This window comes from Heptranchias perlo, chromosome 24 (genome assembly GCF_035084215.1).
Source record: "Heptranchias perlo isolate sHepPer1 chromosome 24, sHepPer1.hap1, whole genome shotgun sequence".
Taxonomy (NCBI): domain Eukaryota; kingdom Metazoa; phylum Chordata; class Chondrichthyes; order Hexanchiformes; family Hexanchidae; genus Heptranchias; species Heptranchias perlo.
The window spans coordinates 5,111,464-5,134,958 of NC_090348.1; the positions used below are offsets into that span (position 1 = coordinate 5,111,464).

The following is a 23,495-nucleotide window of genomic DNA, read 5'->3' on the forward strand; positions in this document are numbered from 1 at the left end:
TTCTCCAGTACTTTTTCTTTACTAATATTAATTACTTTAAGTTCCTCACTCTCATTAGACCCTTGGTTCTTCTAATACTGAGAAGACAGATACAAAATATTTGTTTAATATCTCTGCCATTTCCTTATTCCCCATTATAATTTCTCCTGTCTCACTTTTACTTTCGCTACTCTCTTCCTTTTTACATACTTGTAGAAGCTCTTCCAAATCTGTTTTTATATTTCTTGCCAGTTTACTCACACATTCTATCTTCTCCCTCTATCAATTTTTTGGTCATCCTTTGCAGTTACTGCTGCATCTAGCAAACAAATTCCAAAATATGCATAGTTAATTTGCTACTCTTTATACTACAGCGACAACTTATGTGATGCCTAATATTTTCATATCACTGTTGGCTCATTCATCCGTTAAGTGCCCATTAATTTATTGGTAATTAAAGTTTAAAAAAATATATTTTTTCAGTATGTTTTATATAAGATAACAAAAAAATGCTGGTGTGTTTAAGGCCATATGTTAATCTGTTTTTTAATGAAATTCATATACCACTGTTGTGGATTGAATTACAGTCTTGTGAACTATCCGATAGTTAAATACAAAGCCTAGAAAGTACCTCAGTTGCCCTAGTTCCTATATGAATTGTTATACTGAGCGAATATTTGAGGGTAAAGATTTTGATTTCTTAGGGACTTTCACAAATCCAAATGGAAAAGGAAAAATAGTGGGATACAAAATGTTTTTGATAAAATCATATTATTGATTATGGTATGTTAGGAAGCTAATTATATTATAACTTAAACAAAAATTGCTGGAAATACACAGGTCAGTTAACATCATAAACAGAAGAGACTGGCTTTGAGCAAAACGCCTCCCTTATAACAACGTGATTTTCTTTCTTCATTTTAAAACCTTTTTTTATTTTACTGCCTACTATTGACAGGTATTAACACCCCAAAAGCTGGAGCTATTAAAAGCACAAATCCAACAAGATCTAGAGGCACCCATGAGAGAACGCTTCAGGAGACAAGAAGAGGTGGGAATGGGGAGAAAAAAAATCCCTTTTTTTAATTACAAATTTTGTTGGAATTACTAAATTGATAATTAGATTTACGTAATTCTGAATTATGTATAAAACTAGAGACCTTTCAATGTTTTAGGAAGCTGAAAGATACAGAGCAGAATATAATAAATTGCGATATGAACACACTTTCCTAAAATCTGAGTTTGAGCATCAAAAAGAAGAGTACGAACGAATCCTGGATGAGAAGATGATCCGGTTTGAAGCTGAGGTAAGTCTTGTGGATGAAATGATGAGCAATTCTGTTTTTGTTACAAATTCCTGTTTTGCTTGGTCATTCGGTTTGCCTCAGATCTGATTGTGAATGCCGATATCTATTGTTCGCCATCAGTTGGATCCGTGGGATGTGCTGATGCCCCAGGATTCCTGTTTCCAGCTGCCACCTTCGGTTCCTGCCCATTGGAAGTTTCCCAGACTGTTTCCCCAAAAGTAGTTACTTGCACGATCTGTGCTTTGTCATTCATTGAACAGAGCTATTCCAGTGTTGCTTCCTTTTCAAATTCCCCTCTCCCCTGAGAAACAGAGGGGGATTTATTACAGGGCCATCTATCTGTGAGCGCTTGTTTGTACTTTTAATAACTTCACAAGCCTCAGCGTATATTATAGTGGAAGTTTCCTTACTTTATCTGACAGAGAAAAGAAAATGTGGGGGTTTTTGTGTAAATATTCCTCCATTTAAAAAGAAATCTCAGTCCATATTTTCATTTTAAAATATTTTTCCCCATTATATTTTTCTTTGCCCTTCAAATATGGATTAAGTTCTTTTTTTAAAAACTTAAGTTCTCATCCTGCTAGACCTGACTGGTAGCATGTTTCCTTTTTATTATTTGTTCTTGGATGTTGGTGATGCTGGCAAGGCCGAATTTATAGCCCCTCCCTAGTTGCCCTGCAGTGATGGTGGGCCTCCTAGAGCCACAGCAGCCCTTGTGGTGATGGTGCTCCCACAATGGTGTTAGGTAGGGAATTCCACTACATTGACCCAGCAATGATGAAGGAATGGCAATCTATGTCCTAGTCAGGATGGTGAGTGACATGAAGGGGTAGTTGGAAGTGATGGTGTTTTTTTTCATTCGTTCACGGGATGGGGGCGTCGCTGGCGAGGCCGGCATTTATTGCCCATCCCTAATTACCCTTGAGAAGGTGGTGGTGAGCCGCCTTCTTGAACCGCTGCAGTCCGTGTGGTGACGGTTCTCCCACAGTGCTGTTAGGAAGGGAGTTCCAGGATTTTGACCCAGCGACGATGAAGGAACGGCGATATATTTCCAAGTCGGGATGGTGTGTGACTTGGAGGGGCACGTGCAGGTGGTGTTGTTCCCATGTGCCTGCAGCTCTTGTCCTTCTAGGTGGTAGAGGTCGCGGGTTTGGGAGGTGCTGTCGAAGAAGCCTTGGCGAGTTGCTGCAGTGCATCCTGTGGATGGTACACACTGCAGCCACAGTGCGCCGGTGGTGAAGGGAGTGAATGTTTAGGGTGGTGGATGAGGTGCCAATCAAGCGGGCTGCTTTATCTTGGATGGTGTCGAGCTTCTTGAGTGTTGTTGGAGCTGCACTCATCCAAGCAAGTGGAGAGTATTCCATCACACTCCTGACTTGTGCCTTGTAGATGGTGGAAAGGCTTTGGGGAGTAAGGAGGTGAGTCACTCGCTGCAGAATACCCAGCCTCTGACCTGCTCTCGTAGCCACAGTATTTATATGGCTGGTCCAGTTAAGTTTCTGGTCAATGGTGACCCCCAGGATGTTGATGGTGGGGGATTCGGCAATGGTAATGCCGTTGAATGTCAAGGGGAGGTGGTTAGACTCTTTCTTGTTGGAGATGGTCATTGCCTGGCACTTATCTGGCGCGAATGTTACTTGCCACTTATGAGCCCAAGCCTGGATGTTGTCCAGGTCTTGCTGCATGCGGGCTCGGACTGCTTCATTATCTGAGGGGTTGCGAATGGAACTGAACACTGTGCAGTCATCAGCGAACATCCCCATTTCTGACCTTATGATGGAGGGAAGGTCATTGATGAAGCAGCTGAAGATGGTTGGGCCTAGGACACTGCCCTGAGGAACTCCTGCAGCAATGTCCTGGGGCTGAGATGATTGGCCTCCAACAACCACTACCATCTTCCTTTGTGCTAGGTATGACTCCAGCCACTGGAGAGTTTTCCCCCTGATTCCCATTGACTTCAATTTTACTAGGGCTCCTTGGTGCCACACTCGATCAAATGCTGCCTTGATGTCAAGGGCAGTCACTCTCACCTCACCTCTGGAATTCAGCTCTTTTGTCCATGTTTGGACCAAGGCTGTAATGAGGTCTGGAGCCGAGTGGTCCTGGCGGAACCCAAACTGAGCATCGGTGAGCAGGTTATTGGTGAGTAAGTGCCGCTTGATAGCACTGTCGACGACACCTTCCATCACTTTGCTGATGATTGAGAGTAGACTGATGGGGCGGTAATTGGCCGGATTGGATTTGTCCTGCTTTTTGTGGACAGGACATACCTGGGCAATTTTCCACATTGTCGGGTAGATGCCAGTGTTGTAGCTGTACTGGAACAGCTTGGCTAGAGGCGTAGCTAGTTCTGGAGCACAAGCACTACAGCTGGGATGTTGTCAGGGCCCATAGCCTTTGCTGTATCCAGTGCACTCAGCTGTTTCTTAATATCACGTGGAGTGAATCGAATTGGCCGAAGACTGGCTTCTGTGGTGGTGGGGATATCGGGAGGAGGCCGAGATGGATCATCCACTCGGCACTTCTGGCTGAAGATTGTTGCAAACGCTTCAGCCTTGTCTTTTGCACTCACGTGCTGGACTCCGCCATCATTGAGGATGGGGATGTTTGCAGAGCCTCCTCCTCCCGTTAGTTGTTTAATTGTCCACCACCATTCACGACTGGATGTGGCAGGACTGCAGAGCTTTGATCTGATCCGTTGGTTGTGGAATCGCTTAGCTCTGTCTATAGCATGTTGCTTCCGCTGTTTAGCATGCATGTAGTCCTGAGTTGTAGCTTCACCAGGTTGGCACCTCATTTTTCGGTACGCCTGGTGCTGCTCCTGGCATGCTCTTCTACACTCCTCATTGAACCAGGGTTGATCAATAGTTAGGGGAAAAGACGGGCGTTTCTGCAGCAACAGACGTGATTCCAGGATGGTATGTTGCCTCTCTGATGCCAAGGTCAAGGATGTCACTGAGCAGCTGCAGAACATTCTGAGGGGGGAGGGTGAATAGCCACAGGTCGTGGTCCATATCGGTACCAATGATATAGGTAGAAAGAGGGATGAGATCCTGCAGGCAGATTTTAGGGACCTAGGAAAGAGATTAATAAGCAGGACCTCAAAAGTAGTAATCTCCAGATTTCTCCCGGTGCCATGCGCTAGCGAATATAGAAATAGGAGAATAGAGCAGATGAATGTGTGGCTGGAGAGATGGTGCAGGAGGGAGGGCTTTAGATTCCTGAGGCATTGGAACTGGTTTTAGGGGAGATGGGACCTGTGCAAGCCAGACGGTTGCACCTCAACAGGGCCGGGACCAATCTCTTCACGGGGAGGTTTGCTAGTACTGTTGGGGAGGGTCTAAACTTGTTTGGCAGGGGGATGAGAACCTGAGCATAGATTCAGAAGGGAGAGAAGCAGAGCTGGAAATGGAAGGCAGAAAATTAGTAAGTGAGTTTGGAAGGCAGAGGAAACAAAGGCTAGAAACTAGACAACAAAGGAGTTTGGCAGTGCTTAATGGTATATACTTCAATGCAAGGAGTCTAGTGAATAAGGCAGATGAGCTGAGGGCACAGATAGACACGTGGAAGTATGATATCATAGCTATTACTGAAACATGGCTTAAAGGGCAGGAATGGCAGCTCAACATTCCTGGTTACAGGGTTTTCAGACGAGGTAGAGAGGGGGATTAGTATTGGTTAAAGAAACAATTATAGCTGTGAGGAGGGATGATCAAGAAAGTTCATCAAATGAGGCCATATGGGTTGAACTGAAGAACAAAAAGGCGGCAATCACATTGCTGGGAGTGTACTACAGACCCCAAAACAGTCGGAGATAGAAGAAAAAAAATGTAGGCACATTTCTGAGAAGTGCAAAAACAATAGGGCAGTAATAGTCGGCGATTTCAACTACCCTATAATATTAACTGGGATAGAATCAGTGTAAAAGGTATAAATGGCGCATAATTCTTAAATTGCATTCAGGAGAACTTTTTTAGCCAGTACCTAGCAAGCCCAACAAGAGGTGGGGATGGTTCTGGACTTAGTTTTAGGGAATGAAGCTGGGCAGGTGGAAGGTGTATCAGTGGGAGAGCATTTTGGAGGTAGTGATCAGAATTCAGTTAGATTTAGCATAGTTATGGAAAAGGACAAAGATAGACCAGGAGCAAAAGTTCTCAATTGGGAAAAGGCTAATTTTACTAAGCTGAGATGTGATTTAGCAAAAGTGGACTGGAAACAGCTACTTGAAAGTAAATCAGTGTCAGAGCAGTGGGAGGAATTCAAGGAGGAGATAGTGAGGGTTCAGAGCAAATATGTTCCCACAAAGAAAAAGGGTGGGACTCCCAAATCTAGAGCCCCCTGGATGTCAAGGAGCATATAGTGTAGGATAAGGCAAAAAAGGGAAGCTCATGTCAGATACCGAGAGCTCAATACTTCAGAAAGCCTAGAAGAGTATAGAAAGTGCAGGGGTGAAATTAAAAAGGAAATTAGGAAAGCAAAGAGAGAGCATGAAAAAATATTGGCAAGTAAAATCAAGGAAAACCTAAAGATATTTTATAAATACATAAAGAGCAAGAGGATAACTAAGGAAAGAGTAGGGCCTATTAGAGACCAAAAAGGCAACCTGTGTGTGGAGGCGGAAGATGTTGGTATCGTTCTTAATGAATACTTTGCGTCTGTCTTCACAAAAGAGGGGGGCGATGCATTGATTATAGTTAAGGAGGAGCAGTGTGAGATATTGAATGGGTTAAACGTAGTGAGAGAGGAAGTATTAAGAGGTTTAACATCTTTGAAAGTAGATAAATCGCCAGGCCCAGATGAAACGTATCCCAGGCTGCTAAGAGAAGCAAGGGAGGAAATAGCGGAGGCTCTGACCATCATTTTCCGATTCTCCCTGGCTACAGGCATGGTGCCGGAGGATTGGAGGACTGCCAACGTTTTACCATTGTTTAAAAAGGGAGAAAGAGATATACCGAGTAATTATAGGCCAGTCAGTCTAACCTCGGTGTTGGGCAAATTATTGGAATTGATTCTGAGGGACAGGATAAATCGTCATTTAGAAAGGAATGGGTTGTTAATCAAGGACAGTCAGCATGGATTTGTTACGGGAAGGTCGTGTCTGACTAACTTGATTGAATTTTTTGAGGAGGTAACAAGGAGGGTCGATGGGGGTAACGTGTTCGATGTAGCGTACATGGATTTTAGCAAGGCTTTTGACAAGGTCCCACATGGCAGAATAGTCAAAAAAGTAAAAGCCCATGGGATCCAAGGGAAAGTGGCAAGTTGGATCCAAAATTGGCTCAGTGGCAGGAAGCAAAGGGTAATGGTTGACGGGTGTTTTTGTGACTGGAAGGCTGTTTCCAGTGGGGTCCCGCAAGGCTCACTACTAGTTCCCTTGCTTTTTGTTGTATATATTAATGATTTGGACTTGAATGTGCGGGGTTTGATCAAGAAGTTTGCAGATGTTACAAAAAATTGGCTGTGGTTGATAGTGAGGAGGAAAACTGTGGACTGCAGGAAGATATCAATGGACTGGTCAGGTGGGCAGAAAAGTGTCAAATGGAATTCAATCCAGAGAAGTGTGAGGTAATGCATTTGGGGAGGGGCAAACAAGGCAAGGGAATACACAATAAATGTGAGGACACTGAGGTGTGGAGGAACAAAGGGACCATGGAGTGCATGTCCACAGATCCCTGAAGGTAGCAGGACAGGTAGATAAGGTGGTTATAAAGGCATACGGGATACTTTATTAGCCGAGGTATGAATATAAGAGCAGGGAGGTTATGCTAGAGCTGTATAAAATATTGGTTAGGCCAGAGCTTGAGTATTGCGTACAGTTCTGGTCACCACATTACAGGAAAGATGTGATTACACTAGAGAGGGTATAGAGGAGATTGATGAGGATGTTGCCAGGACTGGAATATTTTAGCTGTGAGGAAAGATTGGATAGGCTGGGGTTGTTTTCATTGGAACAGAGGGGGCTGAGCAGAGATTTAATTGAGGTGTATAAAATTATGAGGGGCCTAGATAGAGTGGATAGGAAGGACCTATTTCCCTTAGCAGAGAGGTCAATAACCAGGGGGCATAGATTTAAAGTAATTGGTAGAAGGATTAGTGGGAGTTGAGGAGAATTTTTTTCACCCAGAAGGTCTGGAACTCGCTGCCTGAAAGGGTAGTAGAGGCAGAAACCCTCACTGCATTTAAAAAGTACTTGAATATGCACCTGAAGTGCCCTTACCTACAAGGCTGAAGATCAAGAGCTGGAAAGTGGGATTAGGCTGGCTAGCTCTTTTTCGGCTAGTACAGACACTATGGGCTGAATGGCCTCCTCCTGTGCCATAAATTTCAGTGATTCAATGACTCTTTTCCTCTTAAGGTCTTTTTGAAAATAGATACGCTTCTTCACAATTAAGAATTGATGTTTCATTGTTTTATCCCCAGAATTATGTTCATTTGTCTTTTTATTGGGAAGAGGGAAGGAAAGTGTAAAGGCATTTTGTATTCATCAAGATGAGCAATGGGAAAGTTCACTTCTCGCACCCTTGTCAATGTCCAAAATTCCCAGGTCAAATGCAGCACAAGTTGGGTACAGAATTGAGCTTCTACTTTCCCCAGCAATGAGCTGTAGCCTCAGCCTTCTTTTCTTCCTCTCTTGCTTTCTTTCCAGCTGCACTGTGTGGCATTTGTCATGTCTGCCTTACTTTTGGCCTCTGTTTACTCTTCTATCTGATTACGGACACTATTGTGCTATCTGTGGATGTGCGCACACTTAAGTCCCAATTTTAACTCTGGGTGAGTGTTCAACAAGAGGGCAGCCTGGCTCACCTACCTGAGCCTTGAGCCATTTTAACTCCTGGCCCTCATTTAAATACACCAGGCCTGACTCCCGCCCAAACCCTGCGTCAATGATGTAAGGTCGGCGGGTGAGTGCGGCAGAAGGCTGGAGACGGGAACCTGCGGGAACGACGGCCGGCTGTCAGTTAAGTGGATCGAGATCGGCGATTGTGGTAGTGGGAGGGAATCCCGGGCTGGGGGAGCCCTTGGTTTCTTTATGTGGCCCCAAGGAGTGGTCCTGCTCCTGGCCCACAAGGAAACTGTTGAAAGATAAAATGGACTATAATTTTCGGCCCTCTTCTGGGCCTGTTGCTTCTTGGTGACCATGTGAGACCGGCACCAGGCACGAAATGCGATGCTCCAGGGCAAAATGGCGTCAGGGTCTGGAATATGTCATCAGCCCCAAATTTCGAATGTTTGCCTTGGGCAAGGACCTCATGCTGCCCAAAACGCGCCTGTTAAAATGACCCTCCCTCCCCCAATCAACATTGATTTACGAAATGGTCATGTTTAGGACTTTACGAATGTTCTATTTGCACACAAGTAAAGAAGTAGTGTTCAACAATGACTTACCTTATTTTCACTATCATTCTTTTGAAAACTGTAGGCTTAGAGCAGTCAAGTCATTGAGTGATGAGCATATGAACACTTTGTACTGCAGTGTTAACTTGTCAATTCAGTAACTTGGTGCTGTTTTATTGGATTCTTCCCAAATTTGACAATTGATTTCTGTCTATTCATTCTTGGTTTGGCTTATTGTGTTATTGGATAAGCTGGATATGTTTCTACACATAACCTTGGCTCAGTGGTAGCACTCTCACCACTGCATTGGGCCAAGGGTACAAGCCCCACTCCAGAGACTTGAGCACATAATCCAGGCTGACACTCCAGTGCAGTCCCGAGGGAGTGTTGGAGGTGCCGTCTTTTGGATGAGATGTTAAACCGAGGCCCCACATCTGCCCCCTCAGATAGATGTAAAAAATCCTGTGGCTATTCGAAGAAGTAAACAATTTTACAACACCAAGTTATAGTCCAGCAATTTTATTTTAAATTCACAAGCTTTCGGAGGCTTCCTCCTTCCTCAGGTAAATGTTCAGGAGCTCCTCGAAGCCTACGCATTTATACATATAGAACAATACATGGTGTTTACAGAATGCCCCTGCAACTGCCCGTTGCCAAGGCAATCACCGTGTTCAGACAGAGAGGTGTCACCTGCAGAACCCCCGAATACACATTCAACAAAAAAACAAACAGGAAAAAAAACAGAGAGAGGCAGAAACATCCGGAAGGCAGAGAAAGCCAGCAAATGACCCATTATATTAAAAACAGATAACATTTGTTCGCTGATGGGGTAACGTGTAGCGTGACATGAACCCAAGATCCCGGTTGAGGCCGTCCTCATGGGTGCGGAACTTGGCTATCAATTTCTGCTCGACGATTTTGCGTTGTCGTGTGTCTCGAAGGCCGCCTTGGAGTACGCTTACCCGAAGGTCGGTGGATGAATGTCCATGACTGCTGAAGTGTTCCCCGACTGGGAGGGAACCCTCCTGTTTGGCGATTGTTGCGCGGTGTCCGTTCATCCGTTGTCGCAGCGTCTGCATGGTCTCGCCAATGTACCATGCTCTGGGGCATCCTTTCCTGCAACGTATGAGGTAGACAACGTTGGCCGAGTCACAGGAGTATGAACCATGCACCTGGTGGGTGGTGTCCTCTCGTGTGATGGTGGTATCTGTGTCGATGATCTGGCATGTCTTGCAGAGGTTACCGTGGCAGGGTTGTGTGGTGTCGTGGACGCTGTTCTCCTGAAAGCTGGGTAATTTGCTGCGAACGATGGTCTGTTTGAGGTTGGGTGGCTGTTTAAAGGCGAGTAGTGGAGGTGTGGGGATGGCCATAGCGAGGTGTTTGTCCTCATTGATGACATGTTGAAGGCTGCGGAGAACATGGCGTAGTTTCTCCGCTCCGGGGAAGTACTGGACGACAAAGGGTACTCTGTTGGTTGCGTCCCGTGTTAGTCTCCTGAGGAGGTCTATGCGATTTTTTGCTGTGGCCCGTCGGAACTGTCGATCGATGAGTCGAGCGTCATATCCCGTTCTTATTCGAAGAAGAGCAGGGGAGTTCTCCTGGTGTTCATTGCTGTTTGTGGGGGTGGGGAGGGGGATGTGGGGGTTGTGGGGGGGAGGTTGTGGGGGTTGGGGGGTGGGGTGGGGTGGGCAGAGCCCGCCTATTGAGAATGAGAAAGATCAGGGCTTTGGATCGGGACTTGGCGGGGGGCGGGAGTGGGGGTGGGGTGGAGGGATGTTGAAGAGCCCAGCAATCAGGACGAAGGGTGGGAGAGATTTGGGGCCGGGATCAGGGCTTGGTGAGGGGGGGCAGGGCTGTGTTGGCTGATCGTGGGGCAGGCGGGAGATCGAGGGTTGGAGGGGGCATCGCCAATTGCGGCAGCGAGGAGAGGCTGTGATCGGCAAAAGGGAGGCTGAAGGTTTGCTCGACGGGCTTGGGGGAGCACTCCTGCTCCTCCTGGCCCACAAGGAATGCTCCCATCCCATCTCCATTTCGCTGCCAGGTTTCCCAACAGTGTAGTTGGGAGCCTGATTTAAATATGATAATAAAGTGTCCCACCTCTCCAAGATAGGACACGCGCGCGCCTCGCAACCCACCACCGGAAAAACAGCAACTAGCCGTATGCGCCGGGGTGGGGCCTGTTTCCCCCCCCCCCCCCCAATCCGACCCTCCCCCACCCGTCGTGGAGGGGGTTAATATTGAGGCCATGCTCTCAGTAAGTTGTGATGTGGAGATGCCGGTGATGGACTGGGGTTGACAATTGTAAACAATTTTACAACACCAAGTTATAGTCCAGCAATTTTATTTTAAATTCACAAGCTTTCGGAGGCTACCTCCTTCCTCAGGTGAACGAAATGAATTCCTCAAAATGAAATCGCATTTATAATTCACAGAACAATGCTTGGTGATTACAGACAGTTTTTTCAACTGCCCGTTGCCAAGGCAATCAGTGTGCAGACAGACAGGTGTTACCTGCAAGGTCTCAGAATATACAAATCACCAAAAAAAAACAACAAACAAAAAAAACAGAGATAGAGAGGTAGAAACATAGAAAAGACAGCAACTGACCCGTTATATTAAAAACAGATAACATTTGTTCGCTGGTGGGGTAACGTGTAGCGTGACATGAACCCAAGATCCCGGTTGAGGCCGTCCTCAGTAAGTTGGACATTAAATTTGACGTGTGATGCTTTACTGTATTTTTCCGATGGTAGCAGGAAACTCCATTTGTGCACGAGTAATTACTAGACTTTTAAAACTAGATACTCCACGTGGCTTGACAACTGTTTTTCGTAGTGATATCTATCTATGTATAAATATTTACAAACTCTAACCCACCTTCAGTTACCTTTTGGTTTATAAAAAGTCCAAACAGGCTTTACACAGATCATAAAGTTATACCATTAAGATCTCTGAAATTGGAACACAATTGGGTCTCACATTGTAAGTTTGCGCTCTGCAAGATCTGCACCCAATGCTATTCAGATATTCAGATCCACCTAACCAAAAAACAAGCCAGTCTGTTGTCAGTTTTCCAATGGATTGATATGCATTAGTATACTGCTGAAGTAAATGTCTAACGTTCAAGTACTTGTATCCTAATAACATTAGATAAAGCCTAAAGACCATAGACTGAGTTGAGGTCTGTACATATTCTGATCATTTTTAGAATATCACCAAGCACCATTTTCTAAAATTCTTGAATGTTAGAATGAGACCAGAATGAGGGAGAATGCACCGAATCATCCACATTGCTGTGGTCACAGGTAGTTAGGTAGTGTGGGATTAAGTTGCGCTCAGTATTATTTAAACTAGCCAGCTGTATGCATCTGTATTTTGAATGCAGGATGATATTTCTTGGGCTGCAGTCCAAATCTCCTGTTCAAGTTCTAATTGTGCCCTAATGCAGGTTATTCTTGATACCACAGGGCTGATTTTCGGATGGCCGAGCGGGTGCATTGGGGGCGGGGGGGGGGCTCCAGAAATGGCGGAATCCCGGAACGGGTTCGGAGCCCGGCTCCAACCCGCTCACTTCCGGGTTCCCCAATGACGCGCTCGGGTGCGCGCGCAGCTCCCGCGTGCTGGACTCCCACCGGCAATTAAAGCCGGCGGGATGATAATTTAGATACTTATTTAGCCTCAGTGTACTCATTGGTGAGCCGTGCTTGAAGCTCGATGGAGGCTAGCCTTCCCTCCATCGCAGACATTCCCACACTTACCCGCGACACTATCTCAGAGATGCCCTCACTTCCCTGTGACAGTATCTTGGAGATCCCCTTCTGTACCTGTGTCACCACTCCACTCATGCAGGAGTTGGACTCCTCCATCCTCTGCGTCATTGTGGAGAGTGCGTGTGGCACCTGTTCCAGCACCTCGCAAATGTGCTGCTGCCCCTCGATCGTTCTCCTTTTAAAGGATAGCCCCCAGGGTTCAGCATCTGTATCCAGCTGAGCAGAGCCTGGAGAAGAATGCTCCCACCGACGCAGACTCTCCACAGCTGCCCCTGCCACCAGTGTCTGCTTGTGCTCACGTGTGTGGTGACTCACCATGTGCGACCCCAACTAACTGAGGACGGGGACCTGGTGGATGGCTCGCTCAGATATGACGGTGCCCCATCAGAGGCCGGCAGGTCCTCTGAGGAATTGCCCTCCACCCTCACGGCAGTCGCTGAAGGCCCTGTAAGAGAACAGAAGGCAATATTAAGCATGATGACAGATGTTAAGGTGCTGAAGATGGCAAGGCATGTTAACATGATTTGCTATTGTGAGTGCTGCATGTTAAAGTTCTGTCACCAGCTGTTTGTCGGGTGGCAGTCTCGGCGTCCCCGACGGACAGGCACTCAAGATTGCGGCTCAATTCAAAAGCCTCCTGCTCCACATCCGTGAGGATGACCTAATGTTGCGCCCCCCCCGGGTCTTCGCCCTCTCCCGTGCATTCTGGGCTCTTTTCTCCTATAAGGGGAGAAAGTAGAGAGGGATGGTGACGTGGCCAACCGCTGAATGCATTTGTTTGGGTGATGCTGACCGTGAAAGAGATGCATCAGACGGTGAGTATGAAACAGAGCCATGACATTGTATGAGGATTGGGTTGAGTGGTAGTGGTGGGATGAGTACTGGGGAGGTGAGTAAGTGCAGGTAAGATGAGGATGAGGTTTGAATGGGTGTGAGGAGTGATGTGATAGAGTAGTGTTGGCAGTGCAGAATGAGTTGTGGGGTGGGGGCAGTGATGTGGAAGACTGAGTGTAGGAGAATGAGTAAGTGTACTCACTTTGGCTGACCTAGTTAGGTCATTGAAACGCTTCCTGCACTGTATCTAGGTGCGGGAAACGTTGCTGCTGCTGCTGACCTCCTCTGCCACCTCGAGCCACGCCTTTTTGGTAGCAGAGGCAGGCCACTTCCTCCCATCCGCCAGGTAGAAGATCTCTCTCCTCCTCCTCGCCCCATCCAGTAGGACCTGGAGTGAGGCATCATTAAACCTGGAGGCAGCCTTTCCCCTGGGCTGCTCCATGGCCCTGTGTGGTTCTTTGCTGCAGGATCAGTCATTGGAGGAGTGCCCATTTAAAAAGGGCTCCTCCAGCTGACAGCCTGTGATGTGAATGCGCAGGTTTCCGATGGGAAACCCGGAAGCCACGTTAAGTGCCTTCAATTTATTCGCGATCGTGTGGTGAACGGACGGATTTTACTGGACGGGTTACTCATGCACCCAGTCGCCCCCCTCCCCCCCTGCTGCCAACCCGCCTCCCTGGTAATATCGGGGCCCACATGTGAGACAACACCTGAGCTCAAATAGCATTTTCAGCCATATCTATATGATGTCCAAACAGTTTAAGATTTTATAAGCAGATTATTTTTATGATAAAATTAAATAATGAGAACTGAGAAAAACAAGATTATTATTGGCAGATTGCAATTTCTGATTGTGTTCAGTTGATTTGATTTAACTCATCGCTTGAAACCCACATCCTGTTTTGGTGCAACAGCCAGAATGGTTAAGGCTTGCCAGTTGTTTTGTATTTTTAGTTGAGAGCAAACAGCCTGAATTTGTTTTTTTTTTAGCATTTACTTGTTTCATTGTGCCCTACATCAGTTTAGCCAAATGGGCAGGTCAATGATATGGTCCTAGACACCTGCTAATTCAACTCTAAACTGGCTATTAGCACTTGAGAGAGCTTGACCTGGGGACATATCTTCCTCTATTTATTCGAGGAAACAGCCTGATCTGCACACTCATGTAGCTGAGATTGAGACCTTGGTAAAACAAACTTGGTTCTCACCACTGTTGTGGCATCAGTTGGGTAACTTTGCTCTGCCAATTGATATTTTAACCCATGCTGTTCCATGGATAAAATATCCCACCTGGATGTGATCAGCTGCCGGTGCCATGGATGACTCATCCCATGCTAGGGCTCAATTTGATGTTAGAAAATTGTATCAAAGATTGACCCAGACACAACCAAATTGGTCTTTGAGGGTGTAAGACTCTGTTGAAAGAGGGAAAGAGACCCTGTTGATGGGGAGGGAACAGGAAAATAAACTTTTTTTGGGATGGGGAAGAGGGGGAGAAGATGAGAGACTGTTGACAAGAGAGGGCGACCCTCCTGGTGGAGGGGGCGCGCGCACGCACACACACACACACACACACACACACACACACACACACACAGTAGTAGACTCTGACCGAGATCCTGTTGAGGGAGGGAGAGGAAAAAAAAGAAAGAGAGATGTCACAGTGGGAGGAAAGCACTCATTGAAGTGAGACAGGGAGAAATACCTCGTTGACATGGTGATGGGGAGAAACCCACCCTGCTGAACTCAGGAAAGGATAGTGGGAGGGAATAAATTTGTACCATTTCTTTTTGTTCCCTTACAACCACTGTGTCGGTTAGTCACTGAAAGGAGGGTGGTTCATGTTGCCAGCTAGGTGTAGGATGGGATTGGGAGACTGTGTATGGGGCTCGTGTGTCTGGGTGGATGCTTCAGCTCAAAGAGAGAGGCCAGGCGTGCGCCCCAGTTTCTGTCTCACCCATGCACATTGCATCATTTCCTAGATGGGTCAGTGCAGATCATAGAAACCACAGCTCCAGATCCGCTGTGACAACGAGTAGTAAGACCATTCAACCCAGGGTACAGATACGTCCCAGCCCCCAGTTTATTTCTCAACCATGCATGTGCAGAGGTTAACAGATGGCCTGACTCTCTTTATTTCCCCCCCCCCATACCCTGCTTCTCACTTCGATGCTGCTACATACCTGTTGTCTTGCTGTGTTGTCTGGCTTCTTTATGAACAAAAAAAACATTTCTACCTATTCTGTGGGAGGAGCCAGTATCTGTACCCACCATCTACCATCTTGGCTGTACCAGTGGTGACCTGAGCTTCCTGATGTGTGCTGGAGGGGTTGTTGCAACGTTGGCACCCTCATATTTTGTGGATATGTCTGAGCCCATGAAAATTGGGCTTTGATTTTGAACCAGGTTAAAGTGATCATAGGTCCTATGGCTCGTTGGGCTACAGATGTAAATCCCTTTGGATTTCGGAGTGGATATCTTATTGACATAGAATTGCATAGAGCTTACAGCACAGAAACAGGCCATTTGGCCCCTTTAATGTATCCCGATCTTTGGAAGTCTGGTTAGTATGCCTATACAGCCCTGTATTCCGTCTGGAACTTGGGGAAGTCAGCCCAAGTCAGAGATAATCACATGTCTTGATTGTGTTCCTCTTTGGATTTGTAAGCACAATGGGCTTTATACCATCTGTATTTATTAGTTGTCTTATTCCTACAATATGTGATGATGTGGAGATGCCGGTGATGGACTGGGGTTGACAATTGTAAACAATTTTACAACACCAAGTTATAGTCCAGCAATTTTATTTTAAATTCACAAGCTTTCGGAGATTTTCTCCTGCCTGAGGAAGGAGAAAATCTCCGAAAGCTTGTGAATTTAAAATAAAATTGCTGGACTATAACTTGGTGTTGTAAAATTGTTTACAATATGTGAAACATTGTGGCTGGCCTCTGCTGTGAGTGATCAGGCCAAGGTGCTCAGCCACAACAAGATTACCAACCATGAAGGGACAGGGGTCGATTGGACAAAATCGACAACAGATGATTTCCTTGTCTTTTCAGCAGAAGTCATAAATAAAGTGAAGCTACAGCCTGTAGACACTCATCCACCAAGCAAGGTCATGTTAAGGTAGTTACAAGGTGAGAGAAAATTGAAGTGAAAGCAGAGGGCCTTTGAAGCAGTACTTGTAACTCCTTCAGAGCAATCAGGAGCAGCCTGAGAGGTAGATTATAGTGCAGCACATCACAAGGTCAGGAAGGTCATTAATGAAAGGGTCAGTCAGTTGTGCTAATCCACAAGGGTGCATGAGCACACAAAAAGGATCTTGAATTGTTCTTCTGTTGGCTAAAGTTTATTGTAAACAACGGTCAAAAAGACTATCTGATGGGGATCAGAAAGTCATGCTTGAGTTGGCTTCACTTGTAGGTGTAAAATCTTTAATCTTTAGTTGGGTTTTACTTTAATGTACTGCATTGTTTAAATCTCCAAACTTGAAAAGCAAATTTTGAAAAGATTTGAAGACTAAGGAGTGTACAACACTACGGGTACTTTCTGAAATCGATTCCTGGCCAGTAGGAGAGAACTCCTTTTCATGTTGGCAAAGGATGTTTTCAGAGATCTCCTGTACTTGTGTACAGTGTTCAGATTCTGATTCTCCCTCCCTGTCCATTGTATGTTATTCTCTCTGATTTTTATATTTCTTTTTCTGCCCTGTTAACTCTTGCCATATTAGCGCTTTCAAAGAGCTGCCAGGAGCACACTGGGCTGAATGGCCTCCTGTGCTGTAAGATTCTATGATTCATATCCTGGCTGAGAGAATGAACTGGTAAAGTGTTAGGAACATAGGAACATAAGAACAGGAGTAGGCCATTCAGCCCCTCGTGCCTGCTCCGCCATGTGATAAGATCATGGCTGATCTGTGATCTAACTCCATATACCTGCCTTTGGCCCATATCCCTTAATACCTTTGGTTGCCAAAAAGCTATCTATCTCAGATTTAAATTTAGCAATTGAGCTAGTATCAATTGCCGTTTGCGGAAGAGAGTTTCAAACTTCTACAACCCTTTGTGTGTAGAAATGTTTTCTAATCTCGCTCCTGAAAGGTCTGGCTCTAATTTTTAGACTGTGCCCCCTACTCCTAAAATCCCCAACCAGCGGAAATAGCTTCTCTCTATCCACCCTATCTGTTCCCCTTAATATCTTATAAACTTCGATCAGATCACCCCTTAACCTTAACCTACGAAACTCTAGAGAATACAACCCCAATTTGTGTAGTACAACCCCAATTTGTTCTTGGGTCTCTGTCAGTGCTGCTCTGGAGCTGGTGGTTAGGATGACCCAGCTTCTAATTTCATTTTAAATTTACTTGTCCCTTCCTGCTCACACCCTCTGCCAGGATTTCTGCACATTTTGTTCCTCCTTTTCCCTGTGGTAAGACTTTGAGTTGCACTGCAGCAACTCGCCAAGGCTTCTTCAACAGCACCTCCCAAACCCACGACCTCTACCACCTAGAAGGACAAGAGCAGCAGGCACATGGGAACAACACCACCTGCATGTTCCCCTCCAAGTCACATACCATCCCGACTTGGAAATATATCGCTGTTCCTTCATCGTCGCTGGGTCAAAATCCTGGAACTCCCTTCCTAACAGCACTGTGGGAGAACCTTCACCACACGGACTGCAGCGGTTCAAGAAGGCGGCTCACCACCACCTTCTCAAGGGCAATTAGGGATGGGCAATAAATGCCGGCCTCGCCAGCGACGCCCACATCCCATGAACGAATAAATTTTAAAAAACAGAGGCAGTGCTTACTGTACATGCTAAGAAGCCTGACAACTGTCCCTAATACAGTAACTCGCATGTAGAGGGACCGAGAAGTGGGGAACCATCGAGAACTCTGGAAAGGATGTGAAGAGAGTAATAGAGAGAAAAGCGGCCTATAAAAACTGGTTCTGGTATTTCGGATTGAGCTGGAGCTTCTGCATTTCTGTATCACTTCCACAGCCCTTTTTCTTTCTGATCAAGCTTGTGCTTAGCCAACCTCATTTTACTTTTAAACCTGTTACTGCTTCATCACTGGAAATTGACCCCCCCCACCCCGGCCACCATGCCTAATTTGTGCTGGGGGTGTGCTTTTATTAAAGTTGTCACGAGACTTGCTTGCTACTGATTCAAACAATGAATGGGCGTTCAGCCCGATATATTGTCTCCCCCCTGCTGGTTTTTCCAACCAGTAATTTCCAGATTAGTGGTTTGAAATTGTGGCTGCACTGGAGGGGAGTGTGTGCAGCACAGAAGGAACTTATCATTCATACCAAGTCTGTGAAGGTGGAGAAAACACGGACATTAGGATGGATTCTGGCTGAAGCCGTGCTGTCAGCCATTGAAATAACTCGTCATTGCCAGCAACAGGAATTGCTGTTTGATTTATCAGTGTGCATACTAGAAACAGCAGATGGTTTAATGCCATAGCTAACTGCTGTTATGGAGGTGTGGGAGTAGTAATCCTTAACCTAAATTTGACAGCAGTTAACCCATTTCACGGAGGGCAGCCAGAAATATCTCCTCTTGAAACTTGATGTCCGACTGCAGTATTTCAAATTTTGTATGCTCCTGCATTACAAAAATGCTGTAGTTGTATGTAAGATAGGTGCATATTTTGATGAACAGATTTTGTGTAATTCAAGATATAACTGTAGGAGGCAGGCTTTGCCTCTTGAACTGAGTGTTGCATGCTAATTTTTTTGTTCAGGAGCCAGCCAGTGTTTTGTTTGAGGGACCTGCTTGCAAATGCTGCCGTCTGCACTTCCTCCTACAGTAAGTTCCCGATTTTCAACCAGGCAGCTGTGGGCAGTGTCCAAGTGAAAGGCAGGCACTTTCTGCGCAGGAAGAGAGGACAAAAATAACGAAGATCAATATTTCTCACATAGTTCAACATGAACACAACACTTTTAGTTGCTTTATGGAAGGTAGGATAGCAGTCCCTTGCTGCTTTTGCTAGAGCGGAGAGGAACAGCACTTGACTCCCACGGGCCGGGCAGCTTGTGAGTGTAGACCCATGGGTACGTTGGAGGAACATTTTCAAGTGAAGGGTGAGTGGGCACAATTGGCTCTGAGGCTGAATAATGAGCACCACTGCTTTAGACAAAATGGTCTGCTGTGCAGACTTTATTGTCATAGTCTGTGTGGCTCAGTGCTACACCATACTTTGCACTTACCTGCTAAGCTATCATGGTGTGCAGATTTCTCCCCATACCCCTCCTTTACTAAAGATTGCAACTCATCTAGGGTAATGTGCAAGTGCCTCAGCCAAGTGATGACACTGGATAGTGGGTATTGTCAGGTTAGTGCACTCTTCATCAAATGTCCGCACTTGTGCACTTCCAGGAGTGGTACTGAATATTGATCCAAAGTGGGAACGCAAAGTGAAGAGAGATGGGAGCCTGAGCATATTGTGTGCTCCATCCCCCACTTATTCAGCACAAACCAAGGATGAAACTTGGGACCTACTGGTCTGTATGGCACACGGTACCATTATCATGTGGCCCATTTGCTCACTAGGCCATTGTGCTGTACAAATTTAAACACTAAGTACTGTGTTAAAATAAATGTGATATTTACATTAAAATTGCATTTCCAACTTTTTGTAGCTTTTGTAATAAATTAGTGCTCTGTTGGTAATGATATTTTAAAACATATCTGCACATACGTTTGCAGTTTCTTTTGCATTTATACCCAGAACATCTTGATCTTGAACTTGATTCACAGTGAAAGTCCTGATACATTTCCCCAATAATGTATCTTGTTTCAGGATGAGAGTCCCTATATTCTACCCCAATAATGTATCTTGTTTCAGGATGAGAGTCCCTATAATCTACCCCAATAATGTATCTTGTTTCAGGATGAGAGTCCCTATAATCTACCCCAATAATGTATCTTGTTTCAGGATGAGAGACCCTATAATCTACCCCAATAATGTATCTTGTTTCAGGATGAGAGTCCCTATAATCTATCCCAATAATGTATCTTGTTTCAGGATGAGAGACCCTATAATCTATCCCAATAATGTATCTTGTTTCAGGATGAGAGTCCCTATAATCTACCCCAATAATGTATCTTGTTTCAGGATGAGAGACCCTATAATCTACCCCAATAATGTATCTTGTTTCAGGATGAGAGTCCCTATAATCTATCCCAATAATGTATCTTGTTTCAGGATGAGAGACCCTATAATCTACCCCAATAATGTATCTTGTTTCAGGATGAGAGTCCCTATAATCTATCCCAATAATGTATCTTGTTTCAGGATGAGAGACCCTATAATCTATCCCAATAATGTATCTTGTTTCAGGATGAGAGTCCCTATAATCTATCCCAATAATGTATCTTGTTTCAGGATGAGAGACCCTATAATCTACCCCAATAATGTATCTTGTTTCAGGATGAGAGTCCCTATAATCTATCCCAATAATGTATCTTGTTTCAGGATGAGAGACCCTATAATCTATCCCAATAATGTATCTTGTTTCAGGATGAGAGACCCTATAATCTATCCCAATAATGTATCTTGTTTCAGGATGAGAGACCCTATAATCTATCCCAATAATGTATCTTGTTTCAGGATGAGAGACCCTATAATCTATCCCAATAATGTATCTTGTTTCAGGATGAGAGACCCTATAATCTATCCCAATAATGTATCTTGTTTCAGGATGAGAGACCCTATAATCTATCCCAATAATGTGTCTTGTTTCAGGATGAGACCCCCTATAATCTATCCCAATAATGTATCTTGTTTCAGGATGAGAGACCCTATAATCTATCCCAATAATGTATGTTGTTTCAGGATGAGAGACCCTATATTCTATCCCAATAATGTATCTTGTTTCAGGATGAGAGACCCTATAATCTACCCCAATAATGTATCTTGTTTCAGGATGAGAGGCCCTATAATCTATCCCAATAATGTATGTGGTTTCAGGATGAGAGACCCTATATTCTATCCCAATAATGTATCTTGTTTCAGGATGAGAGACCCTATAATCTACCCCAATAATGTATCTTGTTTCAGGATGAGAGGCCCTATATTCTATCCCAATAATGTATCTTAACCACAGCTTTAGAAGAGCACCCACGATCGTTTTGTGCAACACTTCCGTTCACTGCACCACAGTCTTGTGGTCTGACTGCTGCCATTTAGCAACACAATTACAGTTAATTTTGTGCTTTGGACCCGAGCCAACTTGGGACCAGGTTATAACTAAGTCAGCTTGTTCCACTCGAGCCACTTATGGCATTGGATTAAAAAAACAGGAAATTTTCTTCCTACCAATCAGGTCTGGATTGTAATCCCGATTTTAAGCGTGATCCCCTAACCCACCGCCTCTCGTTTCCTTAATGTGAATGTTCTTGACTTGATTTCAGTTCTAATTTATGGACGTCTGTGGGGTAGATCTTGACTTTGTGCAATAGTGTAAAATGGGTGATAGCGAATCAGCAGCCCGATTTACATCTTTCCCCTTTTTTATTTCCATTGAAGTCAATGGGAGAGATGTAAAATGAGCTGCTGGCTCGCTATCACCTGTTTCACACTAACGCACAAAGTCAAGATCTACCCCAAAGTTTTTAGAAGTAATTTTTTTAAAACTTCAAATATGAAATCAAAAATACTTAACATAGGGCAGTCCAATTATGGTACAATTTTAAACCGCTGCACAATGTGCATGTTTGACGCGGGGAATTTTTAAAAGTGGAAATAGTTGCATGATGTATATTTTCTTGCTGTGATCTTTTTATAACATTGGCGTTTTGTTTAAACTCTTTGTAGCCCTAGAAAATCAGCTGAAGCTTCTTTGTCATGATGTCAAACCAGTGAGTAGTTAAAATGTGGAACTCGCTACCACAAGGTGTAGTTGTGAACAGCATAGATGCCTTTAAGGGGAAGCAAGATAAGGGAGAAAGGAATAGAAGGGTATGCTGATAGGGTTAGATGAAGAGGGGAGGAGGAGACTCGTGTGGAGCATAAACACTGGTGTAGACCAGTTGGGCCAAATGGCCTGTTTCTGTGCTGTAAATTCTATGTAATAGTGAGCCATACAGACTAGGAAGGTTCCAGCTCTTTGCTGCATTAGCTGATCTCAGCCAGGATGCAAGTAGGAGGCACTACAATTGGCTTCAGCAGCTCTGGGTTAAGGAGTGGAAGTTTGGCCAGGGTTTCTGGTCCTGATCGTTATACAAGAACAACTACAACAACTTGCATTTATATAGTGCTTCTAAATGAGCAACGTGTCTGACACCAAGAGAGCAGCCAGATGGACTGCAGTGGGTTTTCCTGGTCCCAAGGTGCTTCACAGGAGCATAATCGTACAAAAATTGACAACAAGCCAAAGAAGGAGAGATTAGGATTGGTGACCAAAAACTTGGTCAGGGAGGTAGGTTTTAAGGAGCGTCTTAAAGGAGGTGGAGAGGTTTAGAACCCCTTCTTGGGGTGCACGTGGACATTCGATGAGGACTAGGTTGGGCTTGGTTGTGATGTCCTCCACAGTCAAACAGTCTGCTAACGTCCACTGTCAAGGATGACAGGAATAATGGTTGTTTGGGTGAGGGAGCAGGGCACCTGTGAAACTGAACCCCAGCAAGGAGTCAACACCTTTAGGAGAGGGGAGATAATCTCTATATATAATCTCTATATACTTCTCTGGAAGTACTAGGACTTTGACCCATTTATTTATGTAGGAATGAGCAAAGTTATTATGGGCATTCCCCTGCATAAGTGAAACGGAATGCAAAAATGGTATATCTTGTAGCTTTGGCATTCTCAGCCTTGGTATTCCCCAATCATACATGTCTTTATTTTCATTTAAATTGCTGGTATAGGGGAATGGAGTACTTTCCCTTTGGGGCACGGAGTGTCAGATTTAAGCACTCCCAGATCAAAAATAGCAGTTGGATGCAGGATAGATCTGCTTCACAATGTATCTCACCTCCCAACTTCAGAAGATCATCCTTTACTGAATCAGTATCACATCCCTCCCTTTGCCACACCAACAATCCTGTAGCATCTCTGAATGGCAATGCCAGTCAGTGCAAAATTAAGGGTTTTTTTGCTGTGGACCCACTAGGGACTGAGACTGCCCGATGCCTTATTGTTATTCATTCTGAGGTTGCAAGTAGGCCCCACAGAGTCGTATTTTTAGAATTATTTTGATGCTATAGTTATATGTGTGCTTGAAATGTATATTGGCTGTTTACACCTCTCTGCTTCTAAATG

General features: G+C 45.0%; 1 protein-coding gene across 1 annotated transcript in view; it reads left to right on the forward strand.

Annotated features, from left to right (window-relative positions):
• The window catches only part of cep83 (centrosomal protein 83), a 60,160-nt gene that overhangs the window by 9,455 nt on the left and 27,210 nt on the right, over positions 1-23,495 (forward strand). The window contains exons 4-5 of the mRNA XM_068004656.1: positions 938-1,030; positions 1,155-1,286. Of these exons, the coding sequence (XP_067860757.1) occupies positions 938-1,030; positions 1,155-1,286 (225 nt within the window). The remainder of the gene's footprint in view (positions 1-937; positions 1,031-1,154; positions 1,287-23,495) is intronic.